The 25,406-nt window shown below is 36.3% G+C and overlaps 1 protein-coding gene across 7 annotated transcripts in view; it reads right to left on the reverse strand.

Annotated features, from left to right (window-relative positions):
* The window catches only part of DMD (dystrophin), a 2,426,617-nt gene that overhangs the window by 555,412 nt on the left and 1,845,799 nt on the right, over window positions 1-25,406 (reverse strand). For all 7 annotated transcript variants that reach the window (XM_072743155.1, XM_072743156.1, XM_072743160.1 and 4 more), the window contains one exon: window positions 18,504-18,621. In XM_072743155.1, the coding sequence (XP_072599256.1) occupies window positions 18,504-18,621 (118 nt within the window). The remainder of the gene's footprint in view (window positions 1-18,503; window positions 18,622-25,406) is intronic.

Consider the following 25,406-nt stretch of genomic DNA (forward strand, 5'->3'; position numbering starts at 1 on the left):
TGTCAAATGTCTGTATATAACTATTGTTAAAATTTATAGGAGAGTTATCAAAGACATATTGTCTGAAAGACTATTTTTAAGTATAGGGAGGATATGGATGGATCTTGGAGAAGTATAAAGACATTCAAAATAAGAAAATTACCAAAAAAAATGTATGCACAGTTGTGGGTTGGATTGTGACATTTTGATGGGATAGAGAAGTAACTCACAATAATTAAGCACTGGCATGGTTTCTTGGGAAACTCTTTCAGCCCACCATGTTATAATTATCCTATGAGATTAGTGCCCCATAGCCAACTAGAATCTGTTCTATAATGCAGCGGGTTTGCTCTACCACTACTGCCCTACTGAATAGCCAGCCTTCCTCTCTGATAATCCTTAGAAGGCAACATTCCAGCTATATTACTTATGCTCCTAGGTTTTCAAATATCCATGCCTTTGAGTACTTGTTAATTTTGGTATTATAGAGATTTTTATATTTATCCAGTCAAGCTACTTCAGTGGTAATGGACTTTTTTAGTCAGACCAAAATATTACATGTGTTACCTTCATGCATATCCTGATGCAAATCCCTTTATATTGTTTTCCCTTTAAAAAAATCTATAAAAGGTACAACTTGTAAGTTGAATAATCAATATTGATGGCATTTAAGCATAAAGACAGCTTCATCTGTTGTTCTTCCTCCCTTTAAAACTGCTCAGGGAGTAATTCTTCTTCAGTCCCTGGGTGAAAATATGGGCAGGACCCATGTCTTTTCATGTATTATCATAAGATAGTACAAGGTCCTGTTGTCATTTTAATATATTAAAATCAGAATTTCTGGTCCAGCACATTAAATAACACTTCAAAGCTAATTTACATACACAACTTCTCCCCCAACTAGCAGAGGCAGCAACTGGGCCAGGTCCCCTGCCACCTTGAGCAGTGGGTATCGTGAATTTCCTCTCTCTGTCTTTTTCATTCTCTCGCGGCTCTTCCTCACCCTAACAGAGTTGAAAGGGAGTGAATGGACAAAAGGCAAGAGGGGCAGAAAGATGTTATTTGACTCAGCACTGTCACTGTTAGAATGTGACTTTTTGCTCTCTGGGTCTGGCTGATGCTAAATATCACTAGAAGGATTTGATGCAGCTTTCCTAGACTTGACAATCACCAGTGCCCTTTTATTTGCTCTCCTTTTTTTAATTTTATTTTTTATTGGTGTTCAATTTGCCAACATATAGAATAACACCCAGTGCTCATCCTGTCAAGTGCCCCCCTCAGTGCCCGTCACCCAGTCACCCCCACCCCCTGCCCACCTCTCTTTCTACCACCCCTTGTTCGTTTCCCAGAGTTAGGAGTCTCTCATGTTCTGTCTCCCTTTCTGATATTTCCCACTCATTTTTTCTCCTTTCCCCTTTATTCCCTTTCACTATTTTTTATATTCCCCGAATGAATGTGACCATATAATGTTTGTCCTTCTCCGATTGACTTATTTCACTCAGCATAATACCCTCCAGTTTCATCCATGTTGAAGCAAATGGTGGGTATTTGTCATTTCTAATGGCTGAATAATAATCCAGACAAATGTTATTCTTTATTTTGATGGCAATCACTCCCACCTCAGAAATGTGGAATCTGATGATGCACTTCTCCAGGCTCCCCTCCAGGGGCACCTGGAAAAACTCCTCTCTCTGAAAAGCTCCTTCCCTTGTTAAAGTGGGGGACCACTTGAGAAGAGGGGTCAGTCACAGCTGTATTTTCTGTGGAGAACTCTCAAATTTTTCCCCAAGTTGCTCTATTCTGGATCTCTTTCTATCCATTTCCTTCGAAAATGTGCACTGTGGTAGTATGTTGCATGCCTCACTTTGGTGTCTACTGTCTATCAGATCCTAATGCTTCAGTCACATATGCTTCTAATTTTGTATCCAGTTATAAATTAAAAGTGTGTGTTAGGACACTGTTAGACCAAAGTGCTCCAGTAGTGAACACAGAAAGTAGAAGAAAGACTGTACTAGATGGTATCTCAGGTCTCTTTCTGTTCCAGAGGCCTTGAAATCTGTGATTCTAACATTTCTTCCCCCGTGAAATGTATTTCTCTCAGCTATAAGGCAGGCCCAGCTTCAGATTTACTTCCACAATACATTCTACTATTACTTCAGTAGACAACACATCGTCTGAACCTACTTGTGCCAAGCACTGGCCTAGGTTCTGGAAAATCTGTGATGAAATAAAACAGTCTCTGCCCTCATGCAGCCAAGTCTCTTTCTCCTTTGCACCTTCATTTTACTGTGCTTGTACCTTGCATTTATGCTTTGTTCTGGTATCACAGTTACTATCTGTACACACCTGTCTCCCCTTGGAGTATCAACTGTTTTACAAAAGAATTCATTTCTATCCATCCCTTTTCCCCAATGGTCACTAAATAGTTATTAAATGAAGTAATGAACAATGAAAAAAATGCAGGGATGTATAGAAGGATGAATGGATACTTTAAAAATCATAAATCCATATAATATTTGTGAAAATATTGCTTATATTTCTTCTCTGGCGTATATATATTCTATCTAATATTATAATAATTTTACAGTTTCTACTTAATAACAAACACTTTAATGGAGGAGACTATAGGGGCAGCCGGGGTGGCTCAGCGGTTTAGCGCCGCCTTCTGCCCAGGGCCTGATCCTGGTAGACCTGGGATCGAGTCCCATATCAGGCACCCTGCATGGAGCCTGCTTCTCCCTCTGCCTGTGTCTCTGTCTCTCTCTCTCTCTCTCTCTCTGTGTCTCCCATGAATAAATAAATAAAATCTTTTTTTTAAAAAAAGAAAGAAAATGGAGGAGACTATATTATCGCTTTCTTGGAGTACCATATAATTCTTGACCTGATACTTTGCGCCCTGTAAGTACGTAATCAAAATGTGATAAATAAATGTGTGAATGAAAATTTTGATATTTTAAACTGTATGTGCCCTTCGTATAATTTAAATATTAATGCAAATTGTTAAGTAAAAAGATTAGGTCAAGTTTAAAGTATAATTCAGCTATAGCTTTTGGGAAATGACTAAAATAATCTTTCACTCCAGATTGATTTCTTTGTGTAAATTAGGTCCTTATTAAATATTTGCAGACTTACACATTTATAAAAGAAAGTCATCAGTCTCATCAGCTCTGTTTCTTTTAGAAGAGGGTCAATCTATATTTAATTCACTACTACAAGCTTCAAGGTGAAAACTTATTTAGTAAAGCACTTAATGACTGTTTTCTAGGTACTGTTCTTAATCTAGGGACTTTAATGATGGTGCCTATGGTTAAAGTTCTTACTACTTACATGAGAAAGGAATTTGGAATATTCACCACTGCACAATTTGATGAATTTATTATATTTCTGATTAAATTATACTAAATCATATATGAACATAATTTAGTGCTCTTTTGTTATTAGCATAGTGCACTATGATACTGAAGAATCTAATTTTTAAATGAAATAACTTGTTCAATTACTTTAGCATACTAAAATAGAATAAAAATTTTATTACTTTTAGTTTCAAACCAGCATTATGACATTTTCTTGAGATCCTTTTAAAATTCCTTAAGGATGCCAATTCTATCTTTAAAAACCAACTTGGTATTCTAGTTGAAGGGGAGCAGAATATACCACCCCAAAATATGCCTGTTTGGCATAAGGATTATTTTGAACTGATTATTTTTAAGGAAGAGCAGGCATAGAAAAGCCCTGAAAATGAAGTAAAAGTTACCCTTTTCTAAGAGATATTTACATTTATAGGAGAAATCTCCATTTGTAAGGGTGTCTCCCACTGTACCAGGAGGAGAAGGATGACTCTAAATCTCTAGTAACTCCTATCAATGGAGAAGGCAAGGACTTAAATCTGTGTAACAACCATATCGTTGATTACTCAGTTTTGCCTGAACACCTCTCATCATTGCCCCCTCCAAAAATCTTCTTTTGTCTTTATCTGGAGATGTTGATAAAGGTGGTGGCTCAGGCCATACTGGGGAGCTAGTCAGTTTTCCTGGGTGTCTCCTGTGAATACAGGAGATATACATGTTATTAAGCTTCTGTTTGTTTTTCTCCTATATTAATCTGTCTTTTATTACAAGGGGTGCCTCAGTCAAGAACCCAGAAGGGTGGAAGGAAAATCATTTTTTGTCTCTCACACAGCCAACAATCTTTATCTGAACTTGACAGTTGTATATGCCAGTTATTTTAGAGGATGGAATTTTGAATTAGGAATCTAGCTCCCATATTTATGGTAAAGACCCATTACATAATTTCTTAGTCAAAAATATATTTAAAGTCAATCATTTATGAATGGCTATGCAACTTGTTGGTGTATATATTTAGAACCAGGACACAAAAACAATGACATGATACCATTTAATCAAAACATAAAGAAAATATTATTAGTACGTTAAAATAAAGCAACTCCCAAATGCCTATCCCAGATTTGGGTACTAACTGATGCAAACCATCGTGGTCAGTCTGGTTAAGTCTTAAAATATGTACAACTCATTACCCACCTAATGAAGTGTAAAGCCAGTGAATGTAATGTTTTTAATGGCCATAGCACATCTTGCTGGCTGCCCTGCGTTGATATTTATTCTGTTTTCCCTGGGGACAACAGGCGACTTTTTCATACACTGATTTCTTTATATAATACAAATTCACCTTCCTATTTTTTCTTAAGTTATAACATAACTTCCTTATTTGAGTTTCTCTGAACCCTTTCAACAGACATCATGATAAAAGGAAAAAGAAATTTTCATTAAAAAAAAAGATAAAGAGAATCCTAATCCAAATTTCTACTTTAAAGATTAGAGGGGGGTACTTGAGCTTCTGAAGATTAAGAACTCTCTATTTACATTTAATTTCCATTTTGCTCAAATCAGCAGAGCCTCCAAAAGTGAAGTGAAGACTATTTCAAATGGCCTCGTACATTTTCTGCAAGGCTGAGGTATGTGAATTGCAATCAGACCAAGGTGCTTTTTAAATCTGTTCTGCTTATAAGAGATTGTACTAAAAAACTCCCAGTCTCCTAAAACTGAAATATCACTCACCATCCCAAAATCTGGGTATGTTTCCTGAGGGTGTTTTTGTTTGTTTGTTTGTTTGCTTTTTAAGCGGGGCATTTTATTAATCTCTTCAGGAGAATTTTTTTTTCATGGTCATGGAGATGATGATGGTAGCTTGTATTGTAGTCTTATGCTATTTGCCAGCTACCCTGTGAGACAGTCCATTCAATCAGTATGTATTGACGGCATGCCTATTATTTTCAGAATAATGTGATAATTACAGGATTTCAAATAAAAAGGAGTAACAGTTTGAAGCTTACAGTTCAGTCAGGGACATAAAACATATACTAAGAAGAGAGTGTCCTCAGACAGACAGGATAATGCTTGGAATTCCTAACCTCTGGCATTTTGTCACTTACAAACATGGCAACAGGAGAAAGAAACCTGTTCTCCACTACCTCACTACCTCACTACCTCACTATCTGAGGTACCAGTGATATAGGGTTAATGAGTCTCCTACTGGAAAGGTTTTGTTTTGTTTTGTTTGTTTTAACTTGTGCTGGCTTCTTTTTTAAAAGTGACTTTGCCTAAGGCATAAAAACAAATCCCTATGAGGATTTCAAGTACTGTGATTCAATAAATACCTAATATATTTTAACCTAACTGAAACAAAGATCACAAGTTAATAATTTATACAATTATGTGTCAGTAGTATCTATAAGAATTACATATAAATATATACAGATGTGAGTATAAGATATATATAAATAGGTGTATAAATGTGTGTATATATATGTAATTAAATTTTCAGTAACTGACTTTCAAATGTTGTCTCCTTTCAGCATAGGTTTGGGGAAGGAAGAGCCATCTAACACTCTTTTCTAGAATCAGAACACCTGGGTGAATCCTGACTCTTCCATCTGCTATCTGTGTCACCTTGAGAAAGGTATTACAAACCATGATCCTTGGTTCCCTCATTTATTTAATGAGGACAGTACGACTTTAGGCAAGGTTGTGGATATCAAATCAGCTCATATATTTTAGAGTTCTTTGTCCAATTTATGTAAAACATAACACAGATATAAAATATTACTATTTATAAGATGAGATATTGTAGGAGCTAAATAAAATCTGACTCTGCCAAGTACTGTCAATAAAAATTTTGACTCCTCCAACTGTTGGAAATGTTTCATATATTCTGGAATTCTCTCGGACATGTTTCCCATTACCAAAACATCCAGCTACTGAGAGGAAAACCTGACTGAGCCTTTTAAGAGGCGCAGATGCTGGGAAAATAAATTAACCCTGTTCCATTTATTGATATGTACCCCTTATGGTACTATGCCCCCTACATACACATATGCTTTGGCACAGTACCCTATATTGAGAGACACACAAACTGATATGCTAAAACTCAGGGCAGTATATGGGCACTAGTAACAATCAAAAGAAATTCCTCATTTTATAATGCAACAGGATGGAGCCTTCCCCTTTCAGTGAGTGGTTCTTACAATGGCAAAGACTAAACCAAATCCTTACCAAGAAGCAGGTAAAGTGCCACTGTTTCAAAAGGCCAATATGTGCCTAAACATTCCTGTTTTTCATATTACCTTATCTTTCTGCACAATTACACTTGATGTTCATATTTTCAGGTTGACTGGATTTTATCAATTGATGGCACAGTTTTCCGTTTAATTATAGAGAAAGGTGTTTTCCCTTCATTTTTATTCTGTGCATTTGGGACCCAATTTTCTATTTTCAAACATTTTGTTGTTTAGCACACATTTTTCTGATAACAAATGAAATCGCTCTGGTATATGACTTGATAGCTTTCTTTCCCTCCACTAACTGCGTTTTCCTGAAAGCCAGCTGTGGCCCAAGGCAGTGGTTCTATGGCTCTTGTAGGAAAGAAACATCAGATGCCAATGGCCAAGTTTATCATTTCTATCACTACCTTACAGACTTTGTAGGGGACCCTAAAGGGCTTTACTCCTGTGACTGAGGGTTAGACTTACAGATGGTAATAAATCAGACTATCCAGTAGCTGGAAACACTAAAAATGGAATATTCCACATACATATTTTTGTTTTATCTTAATATTGAAGAAAATATCCTAAGACACTTCAATCATTCACTCGTTAGGGAAATCTTGGTGGAGACTTCCCCCCCCCGCCCCCAAATTCCTAGACAGGGAGTTAAGAGAATCAGGACTCAGTGAAGATACATTTCTTGAGCAAGTACTAAAAATTCTGTGTGCAGACATATGAACATTTCTCTACCTTTATGTATCCATTTTCTAGATGTAAAAAACTTACCCTTATAGCAGGGCTCTCATCTTGTCAACCAAATGTCAACAACCTAGAAAACCTAGTGGAGCTCTTGATAATGAGGAGGGCTGATAATTATGTCCTGAATGTTTGTGCCCCCATCCCCCCAAATTCATATGTTGAAACCCTAACCCCCAATGTGATGGTATTTGGAGATGGGGCCTTTAGGAAGTAAGTGTAGATGAGATCATGAGTGTGGGGTGTCAGATGTCGTGATGGTATCAATGCCTTTATAAGAGGGAGAGAGTAGACCTTTCTCTCTTTCTTCAGCAATGAGGACATAATTAGAAGGTGGTCCTCCATAAGCAAGGAAGAAGACTCTCACCAGATCTGCTGGCTCCTTGGTCTTGGACTTCCTGGCCTCCAGAATTTGGAGAAATAAATACCTATTGGTTACACCACCCTATCTATGATATTTCATTACAGAAGCCCAAGATGTTGAAGACATTGATATTTAGGTAGTGATTTGCCATTTGAAAAGGGCTATTCCATACATTCCATTTAATCCTCGCAGCAATCTGGTATGGGAGGCATCAGGAGTCTAATTTTACAGATGAAGAAGCAAAAGGTGAGAGAGACGAAGGCATTTGCCAAGGATCCCACTGTCATCAAAGGGTAGAATCAGGACTTACACCCCATCTTCTCATTTTTAGATGCACTGCTTTTAGCATTACCTTATGCTTAGAATGAAATGGGGGAAAGACATGCTTACATGTTTGTCTTACTAACATCAAAGTAATAATTGCCATTGCCATCATCATTGTCAGTATTATCCCATAACCTGCCAGCTGCCTGAGCCTTTCTGTTTGGCCTCCAAAACTCAAAAGTTGTCTTTTCTTTTCAAAACCCATATTCTTCATGTGGTGCTAGGGTGAGAGGATAATCACCATATCCAGTAGCTATAGAAAAAGTCTCAGGGGTTTCTTTTTCTTTTCAACATGCACATGCATAATCAAGGGCACACACAAGTGGTCTGTCATTTTCCAGGGGAAGAGCAGCACTGACATTTGCTGGGTTGTGTGATGGCTACAGTCAAAGCAACACAGGGTCAAGTTTCAGAAAACTTTCTTTTGAAGGCTCAGCTAAGTCCTGCAGTAGTTATCTCGACAGGGGTCCCAATCACCTTCATCTCCTGGTTTTCATGACCTTTTGGAGGCCCTTGTCCTCCCACCTCACAGCATCAGGGCCCAACTGTGTGACAAATAATCCACAGAAGGAGTAACAGTGTAAATGCGAAGGCTAAGTCAGAAAGAGGCACCATGGCTTCCGCCTCATACCTATGGTTTACCTCTGAGGGAAGCCAGCCACAAAAATCACAGGAACATTCAAGCAGTCCCATGGAGAAGCTTGTATAGAGAAAAGCCAACTAGATAGCACCATTCACAAACCATATGAGTGAGCCACCTTGAGAGTGGATCCTCCAGCCTGTCAAGTTTTGTATGACTGGAGCTCCTGTTGACTACCGACTGCAACCCCAGGAGAAATTCCAAGATGCAACCACTCAAACAAGATGCTCATGATACCCTGGCCAACAGAGATGTGAGAGATAATAAAAAATTATGGCTGTTTTCAGGCACTAAGTTTTGGGACAATTTTTTTTTTTTTGCAGTAATCTGTAACGGCAAACTCATTTTCTTGGCTAAAGCAGAATGAGCCCAGCTTTCTCCTTTGCATGTAGAAAGGTCACAATCTATTAATCCTTTCTGCTTACTTCATAAATGCTTCCCTTAAGGCAGGTACAACAGAATAAAGACTAGCGGCAAGCAATTTGTTATGTTGCTTCAAATTATTAATGAGAAAATTTTAGTAAAGAGAAAAATGGTAGATCTACAAGAATTCCTATACTTTTGCAACACCTGAGGAGAGCTGAGAGCGTCCTTTAGGAGCTGTCTATAGCATATGTACCCTTAGATTAGCTTCATCTAAACTGCATATCACCAAGAGGAATACTCCTCACTATACCCAGAGGTACCAAAATATAATAGAAATTCAGGTCTTCAGTTGCAATGCTCCATTAGGCCATAAGATAAAAATGCTAGCCTGCAAAAAACTGGAATTTCTCCTGTGGGCACGTCTCCTTCTGTTTTGTATTTGTCTTACCAGCTCACTTTGTCTGAGTGTGAGATTCCTTATATTATATGTATTCACCTATTTTCATTAATTGATTTATTTATTTAATAGTTATGTTCATTATGTGTAGTTTTTAAAATGGATGAGTAGAACATTTACTAATCCAAATCTTTCATCTTAAAAAGAGACATAATGAAAAAATAAGCAATTAGAAAATGCTATTTGTGTTCATAATTGTAGCTACCTTACTTTAAATAAGTGTAATTCCTTTTAGACACTTACATTAAAGATTAATAATTGAATATAATTATGACCGCTATTTGGATTTTAAATCCTGTCCAAATATATTTTGATTCTAATCCTCTTCTAGAATTAAAGAATCAGATCCAATAAAACAGAATTATTTCATGACAGATGTTTAGTATTAATTTAACACAACATAAGTAAAAGTCTTTCAAGAAAGAAAAACATATACACTTGCTTTTTATAGATAATTTTTTAAGTTATAATTACTCTGATAGAGCTCTGAAATTCATGAAGATGTTAAAGATCATTTCTGTAATTTAATGTATATTTCCAGATACCCTATTAATTGGATACTAATGAAAATTAAAGAAATCATGAAATTTATATGTGAAGAAACACATGGCACTATGAATCACACTGTGATGGCTAATTTTAAGTGTCAAATTGGCTAGACAATGATGTCCAGTTGTTTGTTTAGGTACCAGTCTAGATGCTGCTGTAGACATTTAAATCAGGAGACTGTAAGTAAAGCAGATTAGCCTCCATAATGGGGGTGAGCCTTATCCAATCAGTTGAAGACCTTAAGAGAAAAGACTGAGGTCCCCAGAAGAGGCTACTAGAATGGACTTGGATTCAAGAACTGGACTCAAGACTGCAGTATCAACTCTTCTTGGAGTATCTATCTTCCTGGCATGCTCTAAAAGTTTCAGACTTACAGTCCCCACAATCTCATGAGCCAATTCTTTAAAATCTCTCTCTACATATATAATTAATTTAATTATAATTAATTTATATTATAACTAATAAATATATTAGATACTTATATATGTATACATACACATATATATATGTATATATGCAGGGTTCTTTGGAGAATGCTAATAAACTCATTCCTAGTGAATGACAGCACTAGAAGAAAAAATTAATGTTACAATAATAAAATAATCACAATAATACATGTAGTAAAATTTTTATTTTTGTAGTGGGATTGAGCGAGAGATATTTTGCTTAACTCTTGGTATACCATCAAGGTCCACTGTACCCAAATATATAGTTTGAGTTTCTGTTTTAAGAGGTTCTAACTATGAAAAAAAAAGAAGTTCTAACTTCTTGTAAAAATTGATATTTTTGACTTTTATTCTTTCCTGGGGGTCTACAAAAACAAAGTGTTATTTTACTTATTCTTTCAATAAAAAAATTAATTTTATTTTCCAATTTCCATATGGGTCCATTGAAACCTTTCATAAGCCTAAAATACATTGTGTAGTCTTAGTAATCTTATTTTTTCTATATTTGGAAATACTTTGTTATTTCATCACCACTCATAAGTTTTTCCTAAGTATGCTAAAAAGATTTATAAATGAAAGAATTGTGGGATTATTTAGAAGGATTATACAGTAGTAAAATAAATCTTCATCCTTTAGATTTCTTATTACATTGCCCCAAATAGTGCACCTTTTTCAAGAAGGTATAAAATAAGATTGGGGACACCATGTTTGGAGTCTGTTTTTAGCTTTCATTGAATGGAGTTGAAAATGTAGAGCTTTTCATTTTACTCCCCTATTGTCAAAGACAAGAAAATTGACAGAGGAAGATGTTTATGATTATTAGACATAATAGAAGATAAATGCAAAGAGACAGAAATCAACATCCTAGATTCCAGTGATGATGGTGAAATTGATCATATAGGTGAAATCTTAGACTGTGAGTCTTCAGATGATGAGTAAACACAAGGATTTATGAGCAAACAATATATTTCTAAGGACAGAAAGAAAATAGCATATTTTATTCTAGTTAGTCATTCAACAGGAAAGACTTCATCACATAATGTTTTGTTGCAGAACTTGAACCATCTTATTTTGCTAAAATGGTGTGGGACACTATGTTGTTTATGTTTGTGACTCCAAATTTACTTAATACAAAATTTGTTGGGTTCAATTCTTATTGAAATTTCTAATAAAGTTGGTGGGTTTTTTTTTTATTATCTCTCTAGCCCTACTGTGTAAAGTGTTTGAAAAGTAACTGAAATATACAAAACAAAAAGCAAAATGGCTCATTAGACCTAGATGGCAAATGCTCATCTATTTTTCCTGGTACATCTATTTTAACAGGGTGAGTCAGGAACCTGATATACATAAACACGACCATCTTGAACTCTCAGCTAAAGGGTTTCTTATTCAATATATTACCAGGAAGAAACTTATGTTATTGGACTGGGTGGTACAGCAGAAGACACAGAAAACAAAATACAGAGCAAAACTTACAAACTCATTCTTCACTGTGTTGTCTAAATGCATCTATATTGTAAGTTGCCACTCAGAGGCATGATGCCAACTCCTCTTCCTACACTGCTTAAATGTAAGCCAAGTTCCAGACTGTTCCTAGGTCTACTTTTCTTTTCATCTGGCTCCCTGTCTCTTTGCAAACTCAATCTACTCCAGGTAACTTCCAAATCTGCTTAGAAGTAACTTTACTTCTGAAATCTCTACTCACGTTTTCTTAAGCACATTATTTATCACCTATATTCAGCTCCTTGTCCTGAGTCTGTCTCTGGTTATTATGGATATTATTATGGATATTACAGATATTATTATGGATATTATGGATATTACAATATCTTCCAAAGCACCTAATCTCAAAATCTTAAGAGGCAAGCTCTTACATCCCACATATCCAAACAACGTCCAAATCCTGTTAATGCTAGCTCTATTTCATGTCTTAATTCGGTTCTTTCTTCCCATTCCACTGCCACTGTTCTAGCTTGGGCTCTCTTGCCTCCTCGTCTCTCTGACTGCTTTTACTCCTGTATCCTCCACAACATACACACAGACACACTCCCACTTCTACAAATTCATCTGTCACACCATAGCTAACTTAAGTCTAATTATGTATCTCCTCTTATCCTTTCCTGAAATATCCTTCCCTTCCCAGCCTCCTTCTGTTTTTCAAAATCCTATTCGTGACCAGATCAAATTTAACCTCCTCCTAGAAGCATTCCAGAATCCCTTCATTCAGATCCAATCTTCCCCCCTCTTGTTCTCTCTTAAGATTTTGTAATACTGTTCTATTGAAGTACTTATCTTAGACTGCCTTGCCCAAATAGACTTGTCCACATACCCACATTTGATTGTAAGCTCTTTTAAGACAAAGGCTGAATCTTATCTTTCCCTGTATCCCAACCATCATATCTGATATTAACTAGCACAGAGTGAGCATTCAAATATTTACTGAACTGAACTCTGGTTGCCAGCAGCATCCTGGTGGATGTAAGTTCTGAGAGCTGCTTGTAGTTATAACAGGCTGACAGCAGGTGCTAGATGTCAAAAGAAGGAAATTTATATGGTTGGCTCCACTTCTTCTAAAATAAGCAACTTTCTAATAGACAATACCTGAAAGGAAGATATTGGCTGGCATTTCATTAGCAATAGAGATTTCATAAAAACGTGGAGAACAACAAAGTCTTTTTATTTCACCGTGAAGGATTTCATACATTCAGTTGCAGCAATGAATGATAGGTTGACAAACCTGCTATAAAACTGTCAGTTAATTCAAAAATCCTGTGAGAGTATTTTTATTCCCATACAGCAGAACATTCTCCCTTCCGTAGCCCTGTATACCAGCTCTTTAAGCAATACAATATGAACTCATTTCTTAAAATTTATACGATGTCACCAAATTTCTCAAAGAATTCCAGATTAGTTCGAAAAAGCCTGAGCTGAAAAAATAATTTTAAAGGAAATAATTCTCTCTTAAGACTTGGCATTCTGGGATCCCTGGGGGGCGCAGCGGTTTGGCGCCTGCCTTTGGCCCAGGGCGCGATCCTGGAGACCCAGGATCGAATCCCACGTCAGGCTCCCGGTGCATGGAGCCTGCTTCTCCCTCTGCCTGTATCTCTGCCTCTCTCTCTCTCTCTGTGTGACTATCATAAATAAATAAAAATTAAAAAAAATTAAAAAAAAAAAAGACTTGGCATTCTGTTTCCAAAGTTCCTTTCCTGGTTTAGCTGCTAAGCGGCCATATATTATACCTCTCATCTCCCTTCTCCAGTTCCTATGTACCAAATTAATCTCACCATGATGGTATGGATCACTTAATGAGCATCTATTATATGTGAGGTCTTCGCTTTAGAAATCTCACATAATTTTATTTTCATAATCACTATACCAGCTTAAGTATTATCATTACCCCCACATCACAGATGAGGGCACCATGGCTTAGAGAAGCAAATCCACTTGCCTGCCAGCTAGTAGATTATGGAGGTTTGCCCTCCTATACACTTCCCACACGTGTAAGAGATGATCCTATGACTGCACACCCAAATGCATAGAAGACAACAATATAAATGGGAGCAGTGAATTATATCTAGGAATTATAGTAAACTGAGGTTCCTCCTAATATTTCAGTTCTAACAAATACTTTTTTTTTTTTTTAGCTAACCAATGCTTTTCATTTGATGTGCCTTGGGCTTTGGAATCATATAGACATAAGTTTAAGCCCTAGTCCCTCACTTGCCATCTTACAACCCTAGGCACATTATTTAGGCTTGCTGAGCTTCAGTGTTTCAATCTCTAAAATGAGAATAATAATATCTACCCTCCTAAGGTCATCATAAATATTGAAAATAAAATAACTTACATGAGTTGCCTTGCTTTTTATAGTATCACTCCCTCATTTATTTAATTCTATTTATATATGTTATTCTGTGTGTTCCAAAGCAGCCTTCTCCTTTTGGTTTTTTGAACTTCTCTCTTTTCTCCTTTGTAGTTTAAGAACCAGGCAGCTACCCGAGAGCTTACTGAATGTTTCCCACTAGGCATTAAAACAACCCAATTAGATTATAATTAAAATAACAAGAGCTAACATTTACTCAGCTCTTACTGTAGCTTGGATCTAAGTGCTCCTTGTGTATTATCTCATCTAATTCTCCCAACCATGAGGCAGATACAAGTAATCTAATTTTATAGAGGTGGTGACCGAGATCAGTTAGTTTACTGAGATTAGCTGTTTGTTCAGGGTCACAAAGCTACTACTAAGATGCCAGCCCAGACAGCTTGCCCTCCAAACCTGTACGTGCTATTGCTATAGGTCTTTAAAATGGTAATGTTGGGGGTTATGTAGCCAAAGAAGCTAGAGAAGCAAGGCTCTAAGATACAAATGTCAGATGAGCCATGTTCACCAGTATTATTTGTGGAATAAGCAGACCAATAAGAGAGAGGAACTCCTTCTTTCCATATCCTTCTCACTGCTATATGAGGCATTACAGTATTATGATCACTGTAGTAATGGGCATGAACAAGAGTTTTGCCCAATTCAGAACCCTCCCAGGAAGCAATTTGAGATGCTTTTAATCTTACCCGGTTTTGGTCCCCTGACCGAGCCTAGCCCTTTTGTAGAAGAAAATGACCAAGAATGGTTGACCTGTTCAGCAACCAAGGAATTGAAGAAAAGTGAGCAGTTTGAACATGAGAAACAGCAAGGAGAATTTCTTATTTGAATGCACTTAGAATGACATTTTTTTTCTCACCTAGATTATTACAACATGATTTCCATCAGTACAATCACCTGAAAACAACAGATACCGTGGAAATCGTTTTATATAGTGAAACATGTTGGTATTTTGCAGACCCAATTACTTGAGATTTTAGCATGGATATTACTACTAGAGAGGAATTGCTTTGTACTGGACTTTTCTCTTGATAGAATGTAATAAATATATATAGATTTCCCCAACTGTTCAAAGTTATGAACTGGGACTTACCAAGGAAGGAAAAATGTTTCAATATAGCATTATACTCTTACTGAATATTTTTCTTTATTTAGCTGATTCCTTTTTAAGTATTTCTAGAAGTTTCAGGGCAATAAAAAAGGAATACTGAATTCTTCAAATAAGAAAATACAATTTTATGAGCAAGTATTTTATTTCTGCTCATTCCCTGAAAGCCAAATCTATAAGAAGGAAAATTCTATTTTGAACATGACTGAAATTTTATGAGTATTGAATCTCCATCCCATTTCATAGATTTCAAATGGAGAGATAAACTGAAGCACAGCAGGGCTGCAAATGACATTGTTTAGATAAACATATCTTGTCAGAATTATCCTGGTAGCAGCATTAGAGGCTCCAGGCATATTTGGAACGAAGATTCTGGCTTAGGCTCTTAATAAGCAACATGACATGTCTCAACAGACACTTGGCTTTTAAGAAAATGCTGTTTTTGGACCATGTGTATTGGAATGCTTCCACTATACTCCAAATATCCATAAAGGTATTCATTCCTAAAAGACAAAAGCTTAGAAGAACAGAACTGTTTAAATTACTGGATATTAGCAGGCAGATAAAAATCTGCCCTCCGGTCACTCAATTTTAATCTATATCATGAAAAAAAGTCAATATAACATCAAAAAAATTGCAGGGGATAATGGAAAATGTTTAGACAATGTTGAACGGATAGTATAAAATAAATTAGTGTTATTTTCCTCTTAGGGAAAAAAATAGAAGTTATTTTTCATTAGTAAAATGACAAATGACTTTCTATACAGTGTGTTCAGATTTGCATAAACATTTTTGCCAAATTTCCATATTTCTCAAGCAAGAAACAGATCACTTAACTGTGTAATGAGAATTCAGTCTCATACTGAGTAAATCACTCACTAAGATTCATTCCTTTGGACCAGTATGTTGCAACCTGATGAAGAAGCCTCACGGTTCCAGCGTGAGGCAGGAACATTCTACTACATCAATCGAAGAGCTATCTATGTTGGTCATTACAAGGTGATTTTGCTCTTGCCTTGCTGGTTATACAAATGACATTCTATCACTAACACAGAACTTTACAACTTAAGTGACTTCTTCCTGTCCAAATTAGCTATGGAAGAGAATGATGAGTTTCTTACCAAACTAGTTTCTCTCCTTCCTAGGCTCAACACTGCACAATATTTTGCAGTTTCCCTTGCAGTTAGATGTGGTCATGTGACAAATTCCTGCCAATAGACTGCGAACAGAATTCACATATACCACCTTCCAGGCCTGCCTCATAATAAATTCCAATGAACAATGCTCATTCTTCAACTGCCCATTAAATGCACAGGACTCAGATGATCTGGACACAAAAGACAGAAGGGGTTTGAGTTCTTGAATGACTTCATGGAGAGCTGCTTATCTTTGCGCCAGAAAAAAAGTAAACTTCTACTATGGTAAGCCACCAAGACTTGGGATCTAACTTATTATAGTGGCTAGTGCTTCCTAACTGATATGTTATCATATATTCAAATACCTTGTTTGAGCCACAATAAAGAGTTAAAATTTCAAAATCAAGAAAAGTCTATTTTAATTAATAACCATGGCTACTGAAAGAGGAAATGTCTTTAGGAAGTGAATCAAAACATACATAATTTGCAGACCAAAAAAGTATTTAATCCTAGCCCCAGTGATTAAGGTCATTAACAACAACAACAAAAACAAAACAAAACAAAAAAAACCAGGATGATACATGGTAAACATTCTAGAAGGAACACAGACTTTCAAGCCAGAAAGAAACATTTGCAAATTCCAAGCTGTGGTCTTTGCTTGTTTTGTAAACTTGAGCAATTTGATTAGCCTTTCTCAGAAACTGTTTCTTTATCTATAAAATGAAGGATTATGAAATTTACCTGACAAGATTTTATAAAGATTTTATACACACACCCACACACCCCACAATACCTACTATCTGCTACCTAAAAGGAACTCAATAAATAGTAGCTATTAACACTAAGTATTTACCTAATACATACAAAGTACGACCAATAATATTTTCTATATATTCACCCTTTATACCGGTTACTCTTTCCCTCCTCTAACATACTGGTGGCAAAGCATTCTGCTTCCACTTCCCGAGGAAAATGCTAACACAAGACAATGAAAATTATGAAGGCATAGATTCTTGGTTTTTTGAGGTTCAAAAGCCTAGGCTTAGAAAAAGACGAAAGATTTGGAAGGAAAAAAGTTGATGAAATTAAGGATTTCCATATTTCCGCCCTAGAAAAAAATTCCTCTGGTTGTGGGAAGGAATGAAAGAGGACATGACAGGGGAGGTAAAAAAAAAAATCAGTATTGATGTGTGTCCCTGGAAGAGAAGTAGGGAGAGGGAAAGGAGGAGATGCCGGGAGATGCAGGACAGTGAGAGCAGAGGTGAGCTGGGCCTCATTCCTGAGGATAGCCTCTGAAGGAAACAGGAGAGTAGTTTCCCCTTCTGCTTACTCTACTCCTCTTTCTGACCCTATGTCTAGGTACTCTGAATCACTCCATGTAAAGAAGAAAATAGTAGATGTGATGTCTAGGCAGATGGGCCTTAGAGAGCCTCCCAAGATTCCCACCCACTCCAGTATGGCAGGAGGCATGGTATGCTGATTTCTGCTATTGCACGACAAGGGCATCACGGTAGCAGAGGGATGTGCAGATATGAAAGTGCCACTGCAGAAGGGAATGAAAGATGGTCCAGGAAGCCACTGCTGCCTTGGACCAACAACCAAGGATATGAGAGAGAGACTGACATCCCCATGGACACTAGCCCAGAGAGATGACAAGTGAGGAGCAAATGTACTGCCACACCATGCTCACCATGTCCTCCACTTCATGCTTTGCATCTACATAAGTCTGGATTGCTGAAAAATTTATTTCCTCTCTTCCGTGGAATTACATTCAGTTATGGAAAGATAACATTATGGACTGAAAAATCTCAGTACAAGAGTTATAATTTACAACTATTTTGCACTCTTTTTATGAATGCAACAGAGGTAAATCAACTTAAGTCATCATTGAAACTTCTCATGCATCTTTCCTTAAGTTTCACATGGTCCTTAAAAGACTTACTTCGATCAGTAATGATTGTTCTAGCCTCTTGATTGCTGGTCTTGTTTTTCAAATTCTGGGCAGCGGTAATGAGTTCTTCCAACTGGGGGCGCCTCTGTTCCAAATCCTGCAGGGTTGCCTGAAGGGAAACATATGACTTAATATTGAGGCTGTCCAGCATTGTGCATTCCTTTTATTTTTATTTTTTTCAGAACTTAAATTTTAATTAAACATAGTTTCATTTTTCCAGCATACTGTTGCTAACAGGGTATGCTGAAAAAACAAAAATAGAATTAAATAGTAAAATAACTAAAAAAATTGAAGATTAAACACTGTACAAAGTTTTAAAAACCCCACTGGAACAAGGCTGTTCCAGTTATTTGTTTCATGTTCTGTCTTGGCCTTTGTTTCCTGCATATGGTTATGAACACCTACTTCAACATTTTCTACATTCTTTTCTGCCCTTGCTGACTGGTGCATGGTGGCTTTGCGTACCTTGCAAGCCAAGTATGAGCAAAGGCATGGTAGATTGGGCCACCAAGTGGCTCACAGCAATAGGAACATAGACTGCTTATCTCTGCACCATCTGTGGTTGGACCAAGTTAGCTGCCTTGGTTGTTGGGATCCTAAGGTACTTATTTTACCAGCCAGCTTTCTGCATGTTGTCTTATAAAGGGAGGTGTTGGGAAAGGATAGGGGAAACAGAGGGAGAGTCATTGCTGGTCACCTTTCAGATTTAACCACATGTTAAAAGTGAGAATTCTGTTTACCTACATATACCTCACAAGTAGTGGGAGAGACCATGGCAGAAGCTGGAAATACAAAGTGGAAGTAGGCTTAACTATCCGGTCTTGTTTTAATGCAACTAGTGATTATAATAACACTTTCCTTTAAAAAAATGAGAAATCAAGCACTTAGTGATATATGGAATTGTTGAATCACTGTATTAAATACTGTACACCTGAAACTAATGTATGTGCATTCCATTTATGTGATACAAAGTAAAGTACAATTTTCAAACCAACCAAAGCACTTCTGGAAATAAAAAATAGATGTTATTGGTTATAAATCTCTAACGTGTAAGGCTTTATACGGAAGAATTCAACGAGAAAGGTGTTTCATTCTTGGATACCAAAAATATTTCAAATGAAAATCTTGATTATAGATTTGCTTCACTACTTAAGAGCTTAGCTGGAGTTGTTTCAGAGTACCCGGGTTTACTTAAAGTAACGTACATGTTCCATGAATAAGAAATGCAATTTTGAATTACGACAATGTATTTAAGAAAGATAGCTATTTGTACTTGTAATCTCATTTTGTGTGGTGTCAAAATTAAGGTGTATATTTTAGAAACAGGAAAAGCATGGAAGTGATTTAAGAGATGTAACTTATTTAACTTCTTTGTACCTGAGATTCCTCACCTATAAAATGAGAGGGTGATGCAGATGAGCCAATTCAGTCCTTGCCCAAAATTGCCATCAATAAAAATCACCTGATTCCTTTGCCTCACTGCCCACCCCCATGAATAAATTAGTAGGGGAGAGGGCTGGGAATCTTCCATTTTAATAAATTCTTTGCTTAATTCTTGTGTCTCTGTCACCTTACTCTCTCTACACTAAAGGGCCCATATCCCAAGGATGTTGACAAAGAAGCTTGTGAAAAATTAGATCTCTCCTTTGTCTTCATTCTAAAATGTACATTTTAACTTGGGAAAGCATAATGAATATGTGTTATTAGTTTATAAGTCCTACACACATTTTCTCGTTTTATTATCCTAATAAGCACACTAAAAACTAAGCTAGAAGTCTTCATGGTTTTAAATCTGATGCTGTTTCCACCACCCCATGAGGCCAATGAATGTGAAGGGATGAAATGTGCTAGATAGTAATGTTCACGAAACTTATCCACTATGCTCTTTGACCACCGCTGATTTTCTAAAGATTTTTGGGGTTAGAAAGGCCACGTTTTGATCATTTTGCAGTGTTTCTTTTGTGAACAGGTAGGGAGATAGGCCTTGTGATTTCAGCTCAATTGCTTTTGGTAGTATTAAAATAATGGCAAGAACTTATCCAAACATTACACATCTATTTTGAGCATTTTCCCCTCTCTGTATTGAAACATTGGAGGGGCTAACTTTTAACCAATTTTCCACATTTGTAAGCTGTGATTGCTCAGAAGAAAAATCCAATTTTCAGGTTTCTAACTTTTATGGTTTCTTTACACAAAAGAGTGTTTGAAATATGGAACAAATTGCCAAAGACAGCTATTGAAGTAAGTGGCATAAGTCAGTTGGAGAGTACCGAACACATTTTAAAATAGGAACCATATAGTAGTAGATAGATTTTATGAAATAACATGTTTCCCAGAGTTCGAATGTTAAACTCTGGTCATCTGTGACACAGCAAGCTTAAGAGGTACTTTGGAATTCCCAACTCTTAAATATTTAATACACGCAATAGACTTTTTAAAAAACAGACTTAAACAGAACCCTCCAATAAAGACAAATATTTTCCTCAAATTTAACTGGGAACTGTATATAGCCTAGGTAGCAAAGTACAAAAATTCATTCAGTTACTCACTCAGTCTTTTGTTTTATAGATCAGAAGTGCTCTGCACTGTTCTAGGCACTATAGGTGTAACAGTGGACGAATGGATTAGGTATGCTTAGTGTCATTTAAATGCAAATTTGTGTTTTTTGATACTTGGAAATGTTTATTTATTTTTAAAGATTTTATTCATTTATTCATGAGATATACACACAGAGTGAGGCAGAGACACAGGTAGAGGGAGAAGCAGGCTCCATGCAGGAAACCTGATGTGGGACTCGATCCCAGGGCCCCAGGATCACTCCCTGAGCCAAAACTGGAGCTCAACCGCTGAGCTACCCAGGCGTGTCTGGACATTTTTATATAACAAAGATCATCTTTATTATCATTTTCACTTGATTTAACATTAATTCACCGTCAAACAACCAAGCTATTCTTTGTTTCTCTCTTCTGGATATATTTCTCAATGTTGGCTTTACTTTTCCCCTTCTTTTAAGATCACAAAGTTCATTTAAGAAGTATGTTGTAGAAGTAACCTGATCAACTTTAATCTAAATTAAACCTGACCACAATGAACAGCTTTTACTGCTGAAATTAGCAAGCATGTCAATTTAGACTTAACACAACCCATTTTCCTCTCTAATGAACAAAATAGGTCTCAGGGTATTGTGAAACCTGTTCTCTAGTTGGGTGATTCTCTAATTTTGCTGACAGACACATGCTTTGTAAGCACCTGAGAAGATTATTAATGACATCCTTTGAAGCAGCTTTCTTAAAAACCTAAGGAGATTCACAGCTGTAATAAAACTATGTATTTCTAAAGAATTTCAAAACAAAATTGTAACTCTATCCCACTCTTTGGTCAATACATACAAAGGTTCATTTCTAAAAAGAAACTGTACAATAATAATATATATTGCTATGGGATTTATCAGACACTAATATACTCAGTAAATAGTGATTTCTCAGTAGAGCAGAACGGGAATTTTCTCCTTTGATTTTCTTTCCAGGAATAAAGGAAAGGACTTGAATACAGCATATTTAAATATTTTTTTAAATTAAGATATTACAAAAACAGTGACAGACTTTCTTGCTAATGAACACATACATGCAACAAAAAGAATGATTTTTTTTCTTTTCATTTGGTTTTCTTTTGAGCATTTTCTATTTGCTATTATAATTTCTCTCACCTGACAACTTGGTTTTATAATCTCCTAACTTTTCAAGTAGAATGACCTTCATCTCTATTCCACTGAGCCACCCACGGATGGGAGAACAGCTTAGATCTAATCATTACTCAAAATACCCACCTCCAAAATACCCATCTATGTAATTCTGTTCTTTGCCCCCTATCTGGTGCTCTTACCAGATGCTTCTCTCTCCAGAACACTCCTTCTACTCTAATCCTCATCCTCAAATGGCCCCCTCTTCTTTTGTTCAATTTCTTCATTCTAGCTGTAGTGGTCTGTATTTGTCACGCTAAACAAGTAGAATGCTATTTATGCTTCTTTTTCTGATAGGAGTGCAGATATTCATTACACATAAAACTTAAGTGAACAAAACTCAAACCATTACATGCTTAACAGTACCTAAGCATGATAATTGAGCATATCTATGTGGATTCTATCATTCTGAAAGAAACAAACACGAGAGAAGGAAGGAATCAATGCTATTTCTAAGGAGTCATAAGCCAGCTACTGGGCTTTACTAAAAACAGCTTACCCCTTGGAGATGAGAATTCATCATGGATTCCACTAGCTGAGCAAAGATGGAAGGAAAAAAAAAATCTTCAAATACAAAGTGAATCAGAAGTCGTTAATCCTAAATCCCCCCAGGGTTGAAGGAAGTGGTTATAAATAGCAATCCTATGAAAAAGGGAGTTAAACAATGAAACTACACATACTCTAAGTAGGTCATTTTAGGCTCTTAGAAAGAATTACACTTGGTTATTATATTTGGTAAAACAGAATTCTACCTAAGTAATACTCAAATAGAAAACTCTACGGTTTAGTTGAATATTTAGTATTTACATGTTTAAGAAAAGACCTTAACAACAAACTTTTTATATCTTCACATAGTTATATTTAGAACAAAGTCCCACTGTGATTTTCAGTTGCTGCTTTTTTCAGGACACAAACACAACTTAAGCTTACTCGTAATGTAAAAATGTACACCTTCTACTCTTTTATTCACAACCTTAAACAATTAACATCGAAGGTGGACAAGGTGAAATAGTTTATTGAACCACTTTGTGGATGGAAAAAAAAAAGCATTTGAGGCAGGTAGACCCTAAATTATAACCTTTCCAGTAACTGAAGTTTTCCCTATGAGGATACTACTCCTATGTCTAGCTTCCAACTGCCTCACTAAGCATCTTAATTCTTGGCTTCTTTTCTTGCATTTGGCTGCCTCTCCAAATAGACTGGCCAAATCCAAAGCCATCTCTACTGTCCTCCACTCCCTCACACTTACATTTCATGCTATCTTAGATATTTTCTTACTTGGTATAACTTCACTACTTCTTCTCTGAATGTTCTCCTAGCATCTCTGTTGGTAACTTCTTCAAAAACACCTTCTAACTGGGGTTATCCTTTTGTCCTCCATTCATTCAAGAAATACTTTTTTAAAAAGCATTTCATTTTTAGATAATTTAAAACTTACTGAGAAATCTCAAGAATGGTCCAAGAACTCCCATGTATCCTTCACCTCGGTTCACCAATTGTTACCATTTTGCCACATTAAAAAAATTAAAAAAAATTTTTTTAAAGATTTTACTTATTCATTCATGAGAGACACACAAAGAGAGGCAGAAATATATGCAGAGGGAGGAGCGGGCTCCCTGGTGGAGGACCCGATGTGGGACTCGATCTCAGGACCCTGGAATCACATCCTGAGCTGAAGACAGACGCTCAATGACTGAGCCATCCAGGTGACCCATTTTGCCATGTTTTTATTATCACTTCCCATTCTATCATGGGAGGTGAAGGAGGAAAAATTATTCCTCTCAAGGAGAAAACAAACTAGTAGTTAAGACCAGCAGTAAATAAGCAATTACAATAAGCTGAGGTGAGTGTTATGGTAGGGGAACCACAGGGAGTTATCAAAGCATACAGGACAGATAGCTAACCACATTTAGGGATTAAGGAGGGTCTTCTGAATGAAGTGGAACTTACAAGGTCCTCAACATGATTTTGCCTAAATTATACAAAAAACATATATATATATATATTGAAATTGTCTCTAAGACTCTTTTTTTAAAAAAACTTTTTTTAAAGTTTTATTTGGGTAAGTTTGACAAATAGAAATTCTATATAAAGGTGTACAACCTGGGGCACCTTGGTGGCTCAGTAGGTTAAGTGTCTAACTCATGGTTTTGGCTTAGGTCATGATCTCAGCATCATGGATTCGAGCCCCACATTGGGACTCTGTGCTTAGCAAGGAGTCTGCTTGAAATTCTTTCTCCCTTTTTCCCTTCCCCTCTGCTCCTCCCCCTGCTTGCCTTCTTGCTCTCTCTCAAATAAATAAAATCTTTTTAAAAAGGCATGAAACTTGATATTATGATATATGTATCATTGCAACATAATCAGCACAATCAAATTAGTTAATATCATAATTATCTCACAGTTACTTTTGTGTGTATGTGATGAGAACACTTAAGATCTATCCTTCTGGCAAATATCAAGTATAACATTATTTTTAACTGTAGTTACCATACTATATATTCATCTTAAAACTCAAAGTTTGCACCCTATGATCAATACTGTCCCATTTCCCTCATTTTGCAGCCACTGGCAACCATCATTCTATTCTGTTTCTCTGAGTTTTGCTTTTTTTTAAGAGTCCATATATAAGTAAGATCATATCGTATTTGTCTTTCTGTGTCTGGCTTATTTCACTTAGTATAATGTCCTCCAAGTTCATCTATGTTATCACAAATGGCAGGATTTCCCTCTTTCTTAAGGCTGAATAATATCCCATTGTATATATACATATACCATATTTTCTGTATGGATTCATCTGTTGAAGGACATTTCAGTTGTTTCCATATCTTGGCTATTGTGAATACTGATGCAATGAACATGGTAGTGCAGATATCTCTTCGAGATCCTGATTTCATTTCCTTTGGAGATATATATATATATATATAGATAGATAGATAGATATAGATATATATAATATTTGTGTATATATACATAAAGTTGTATATATATATATATATATATATATATAAGTTGGATTGCTGGATCACATCATAACTCTATTTTTAATTTTTTGAGGAACCTCAATACTGTTCTCCATAATGGCTGTACCAATTTACATTGCCACTAACAGTGTACAAGAGTTCCTTTTTCTCCACACCTTCACTGATACTTATAAT

This window comes from Vulpes vulpes, chromosome X, assembly GCF_048418805.1.
Source record: "Vulpes vulpes isolate BD-2025 chromosome X, VulVul3, whole genome shotgun sequence".
Lineage (NCBI taxonomy): Eukaryota > Metazoa > Chordata > Mammalia > Carnivora > Canidae > Vulpes > Vulpes vulpes.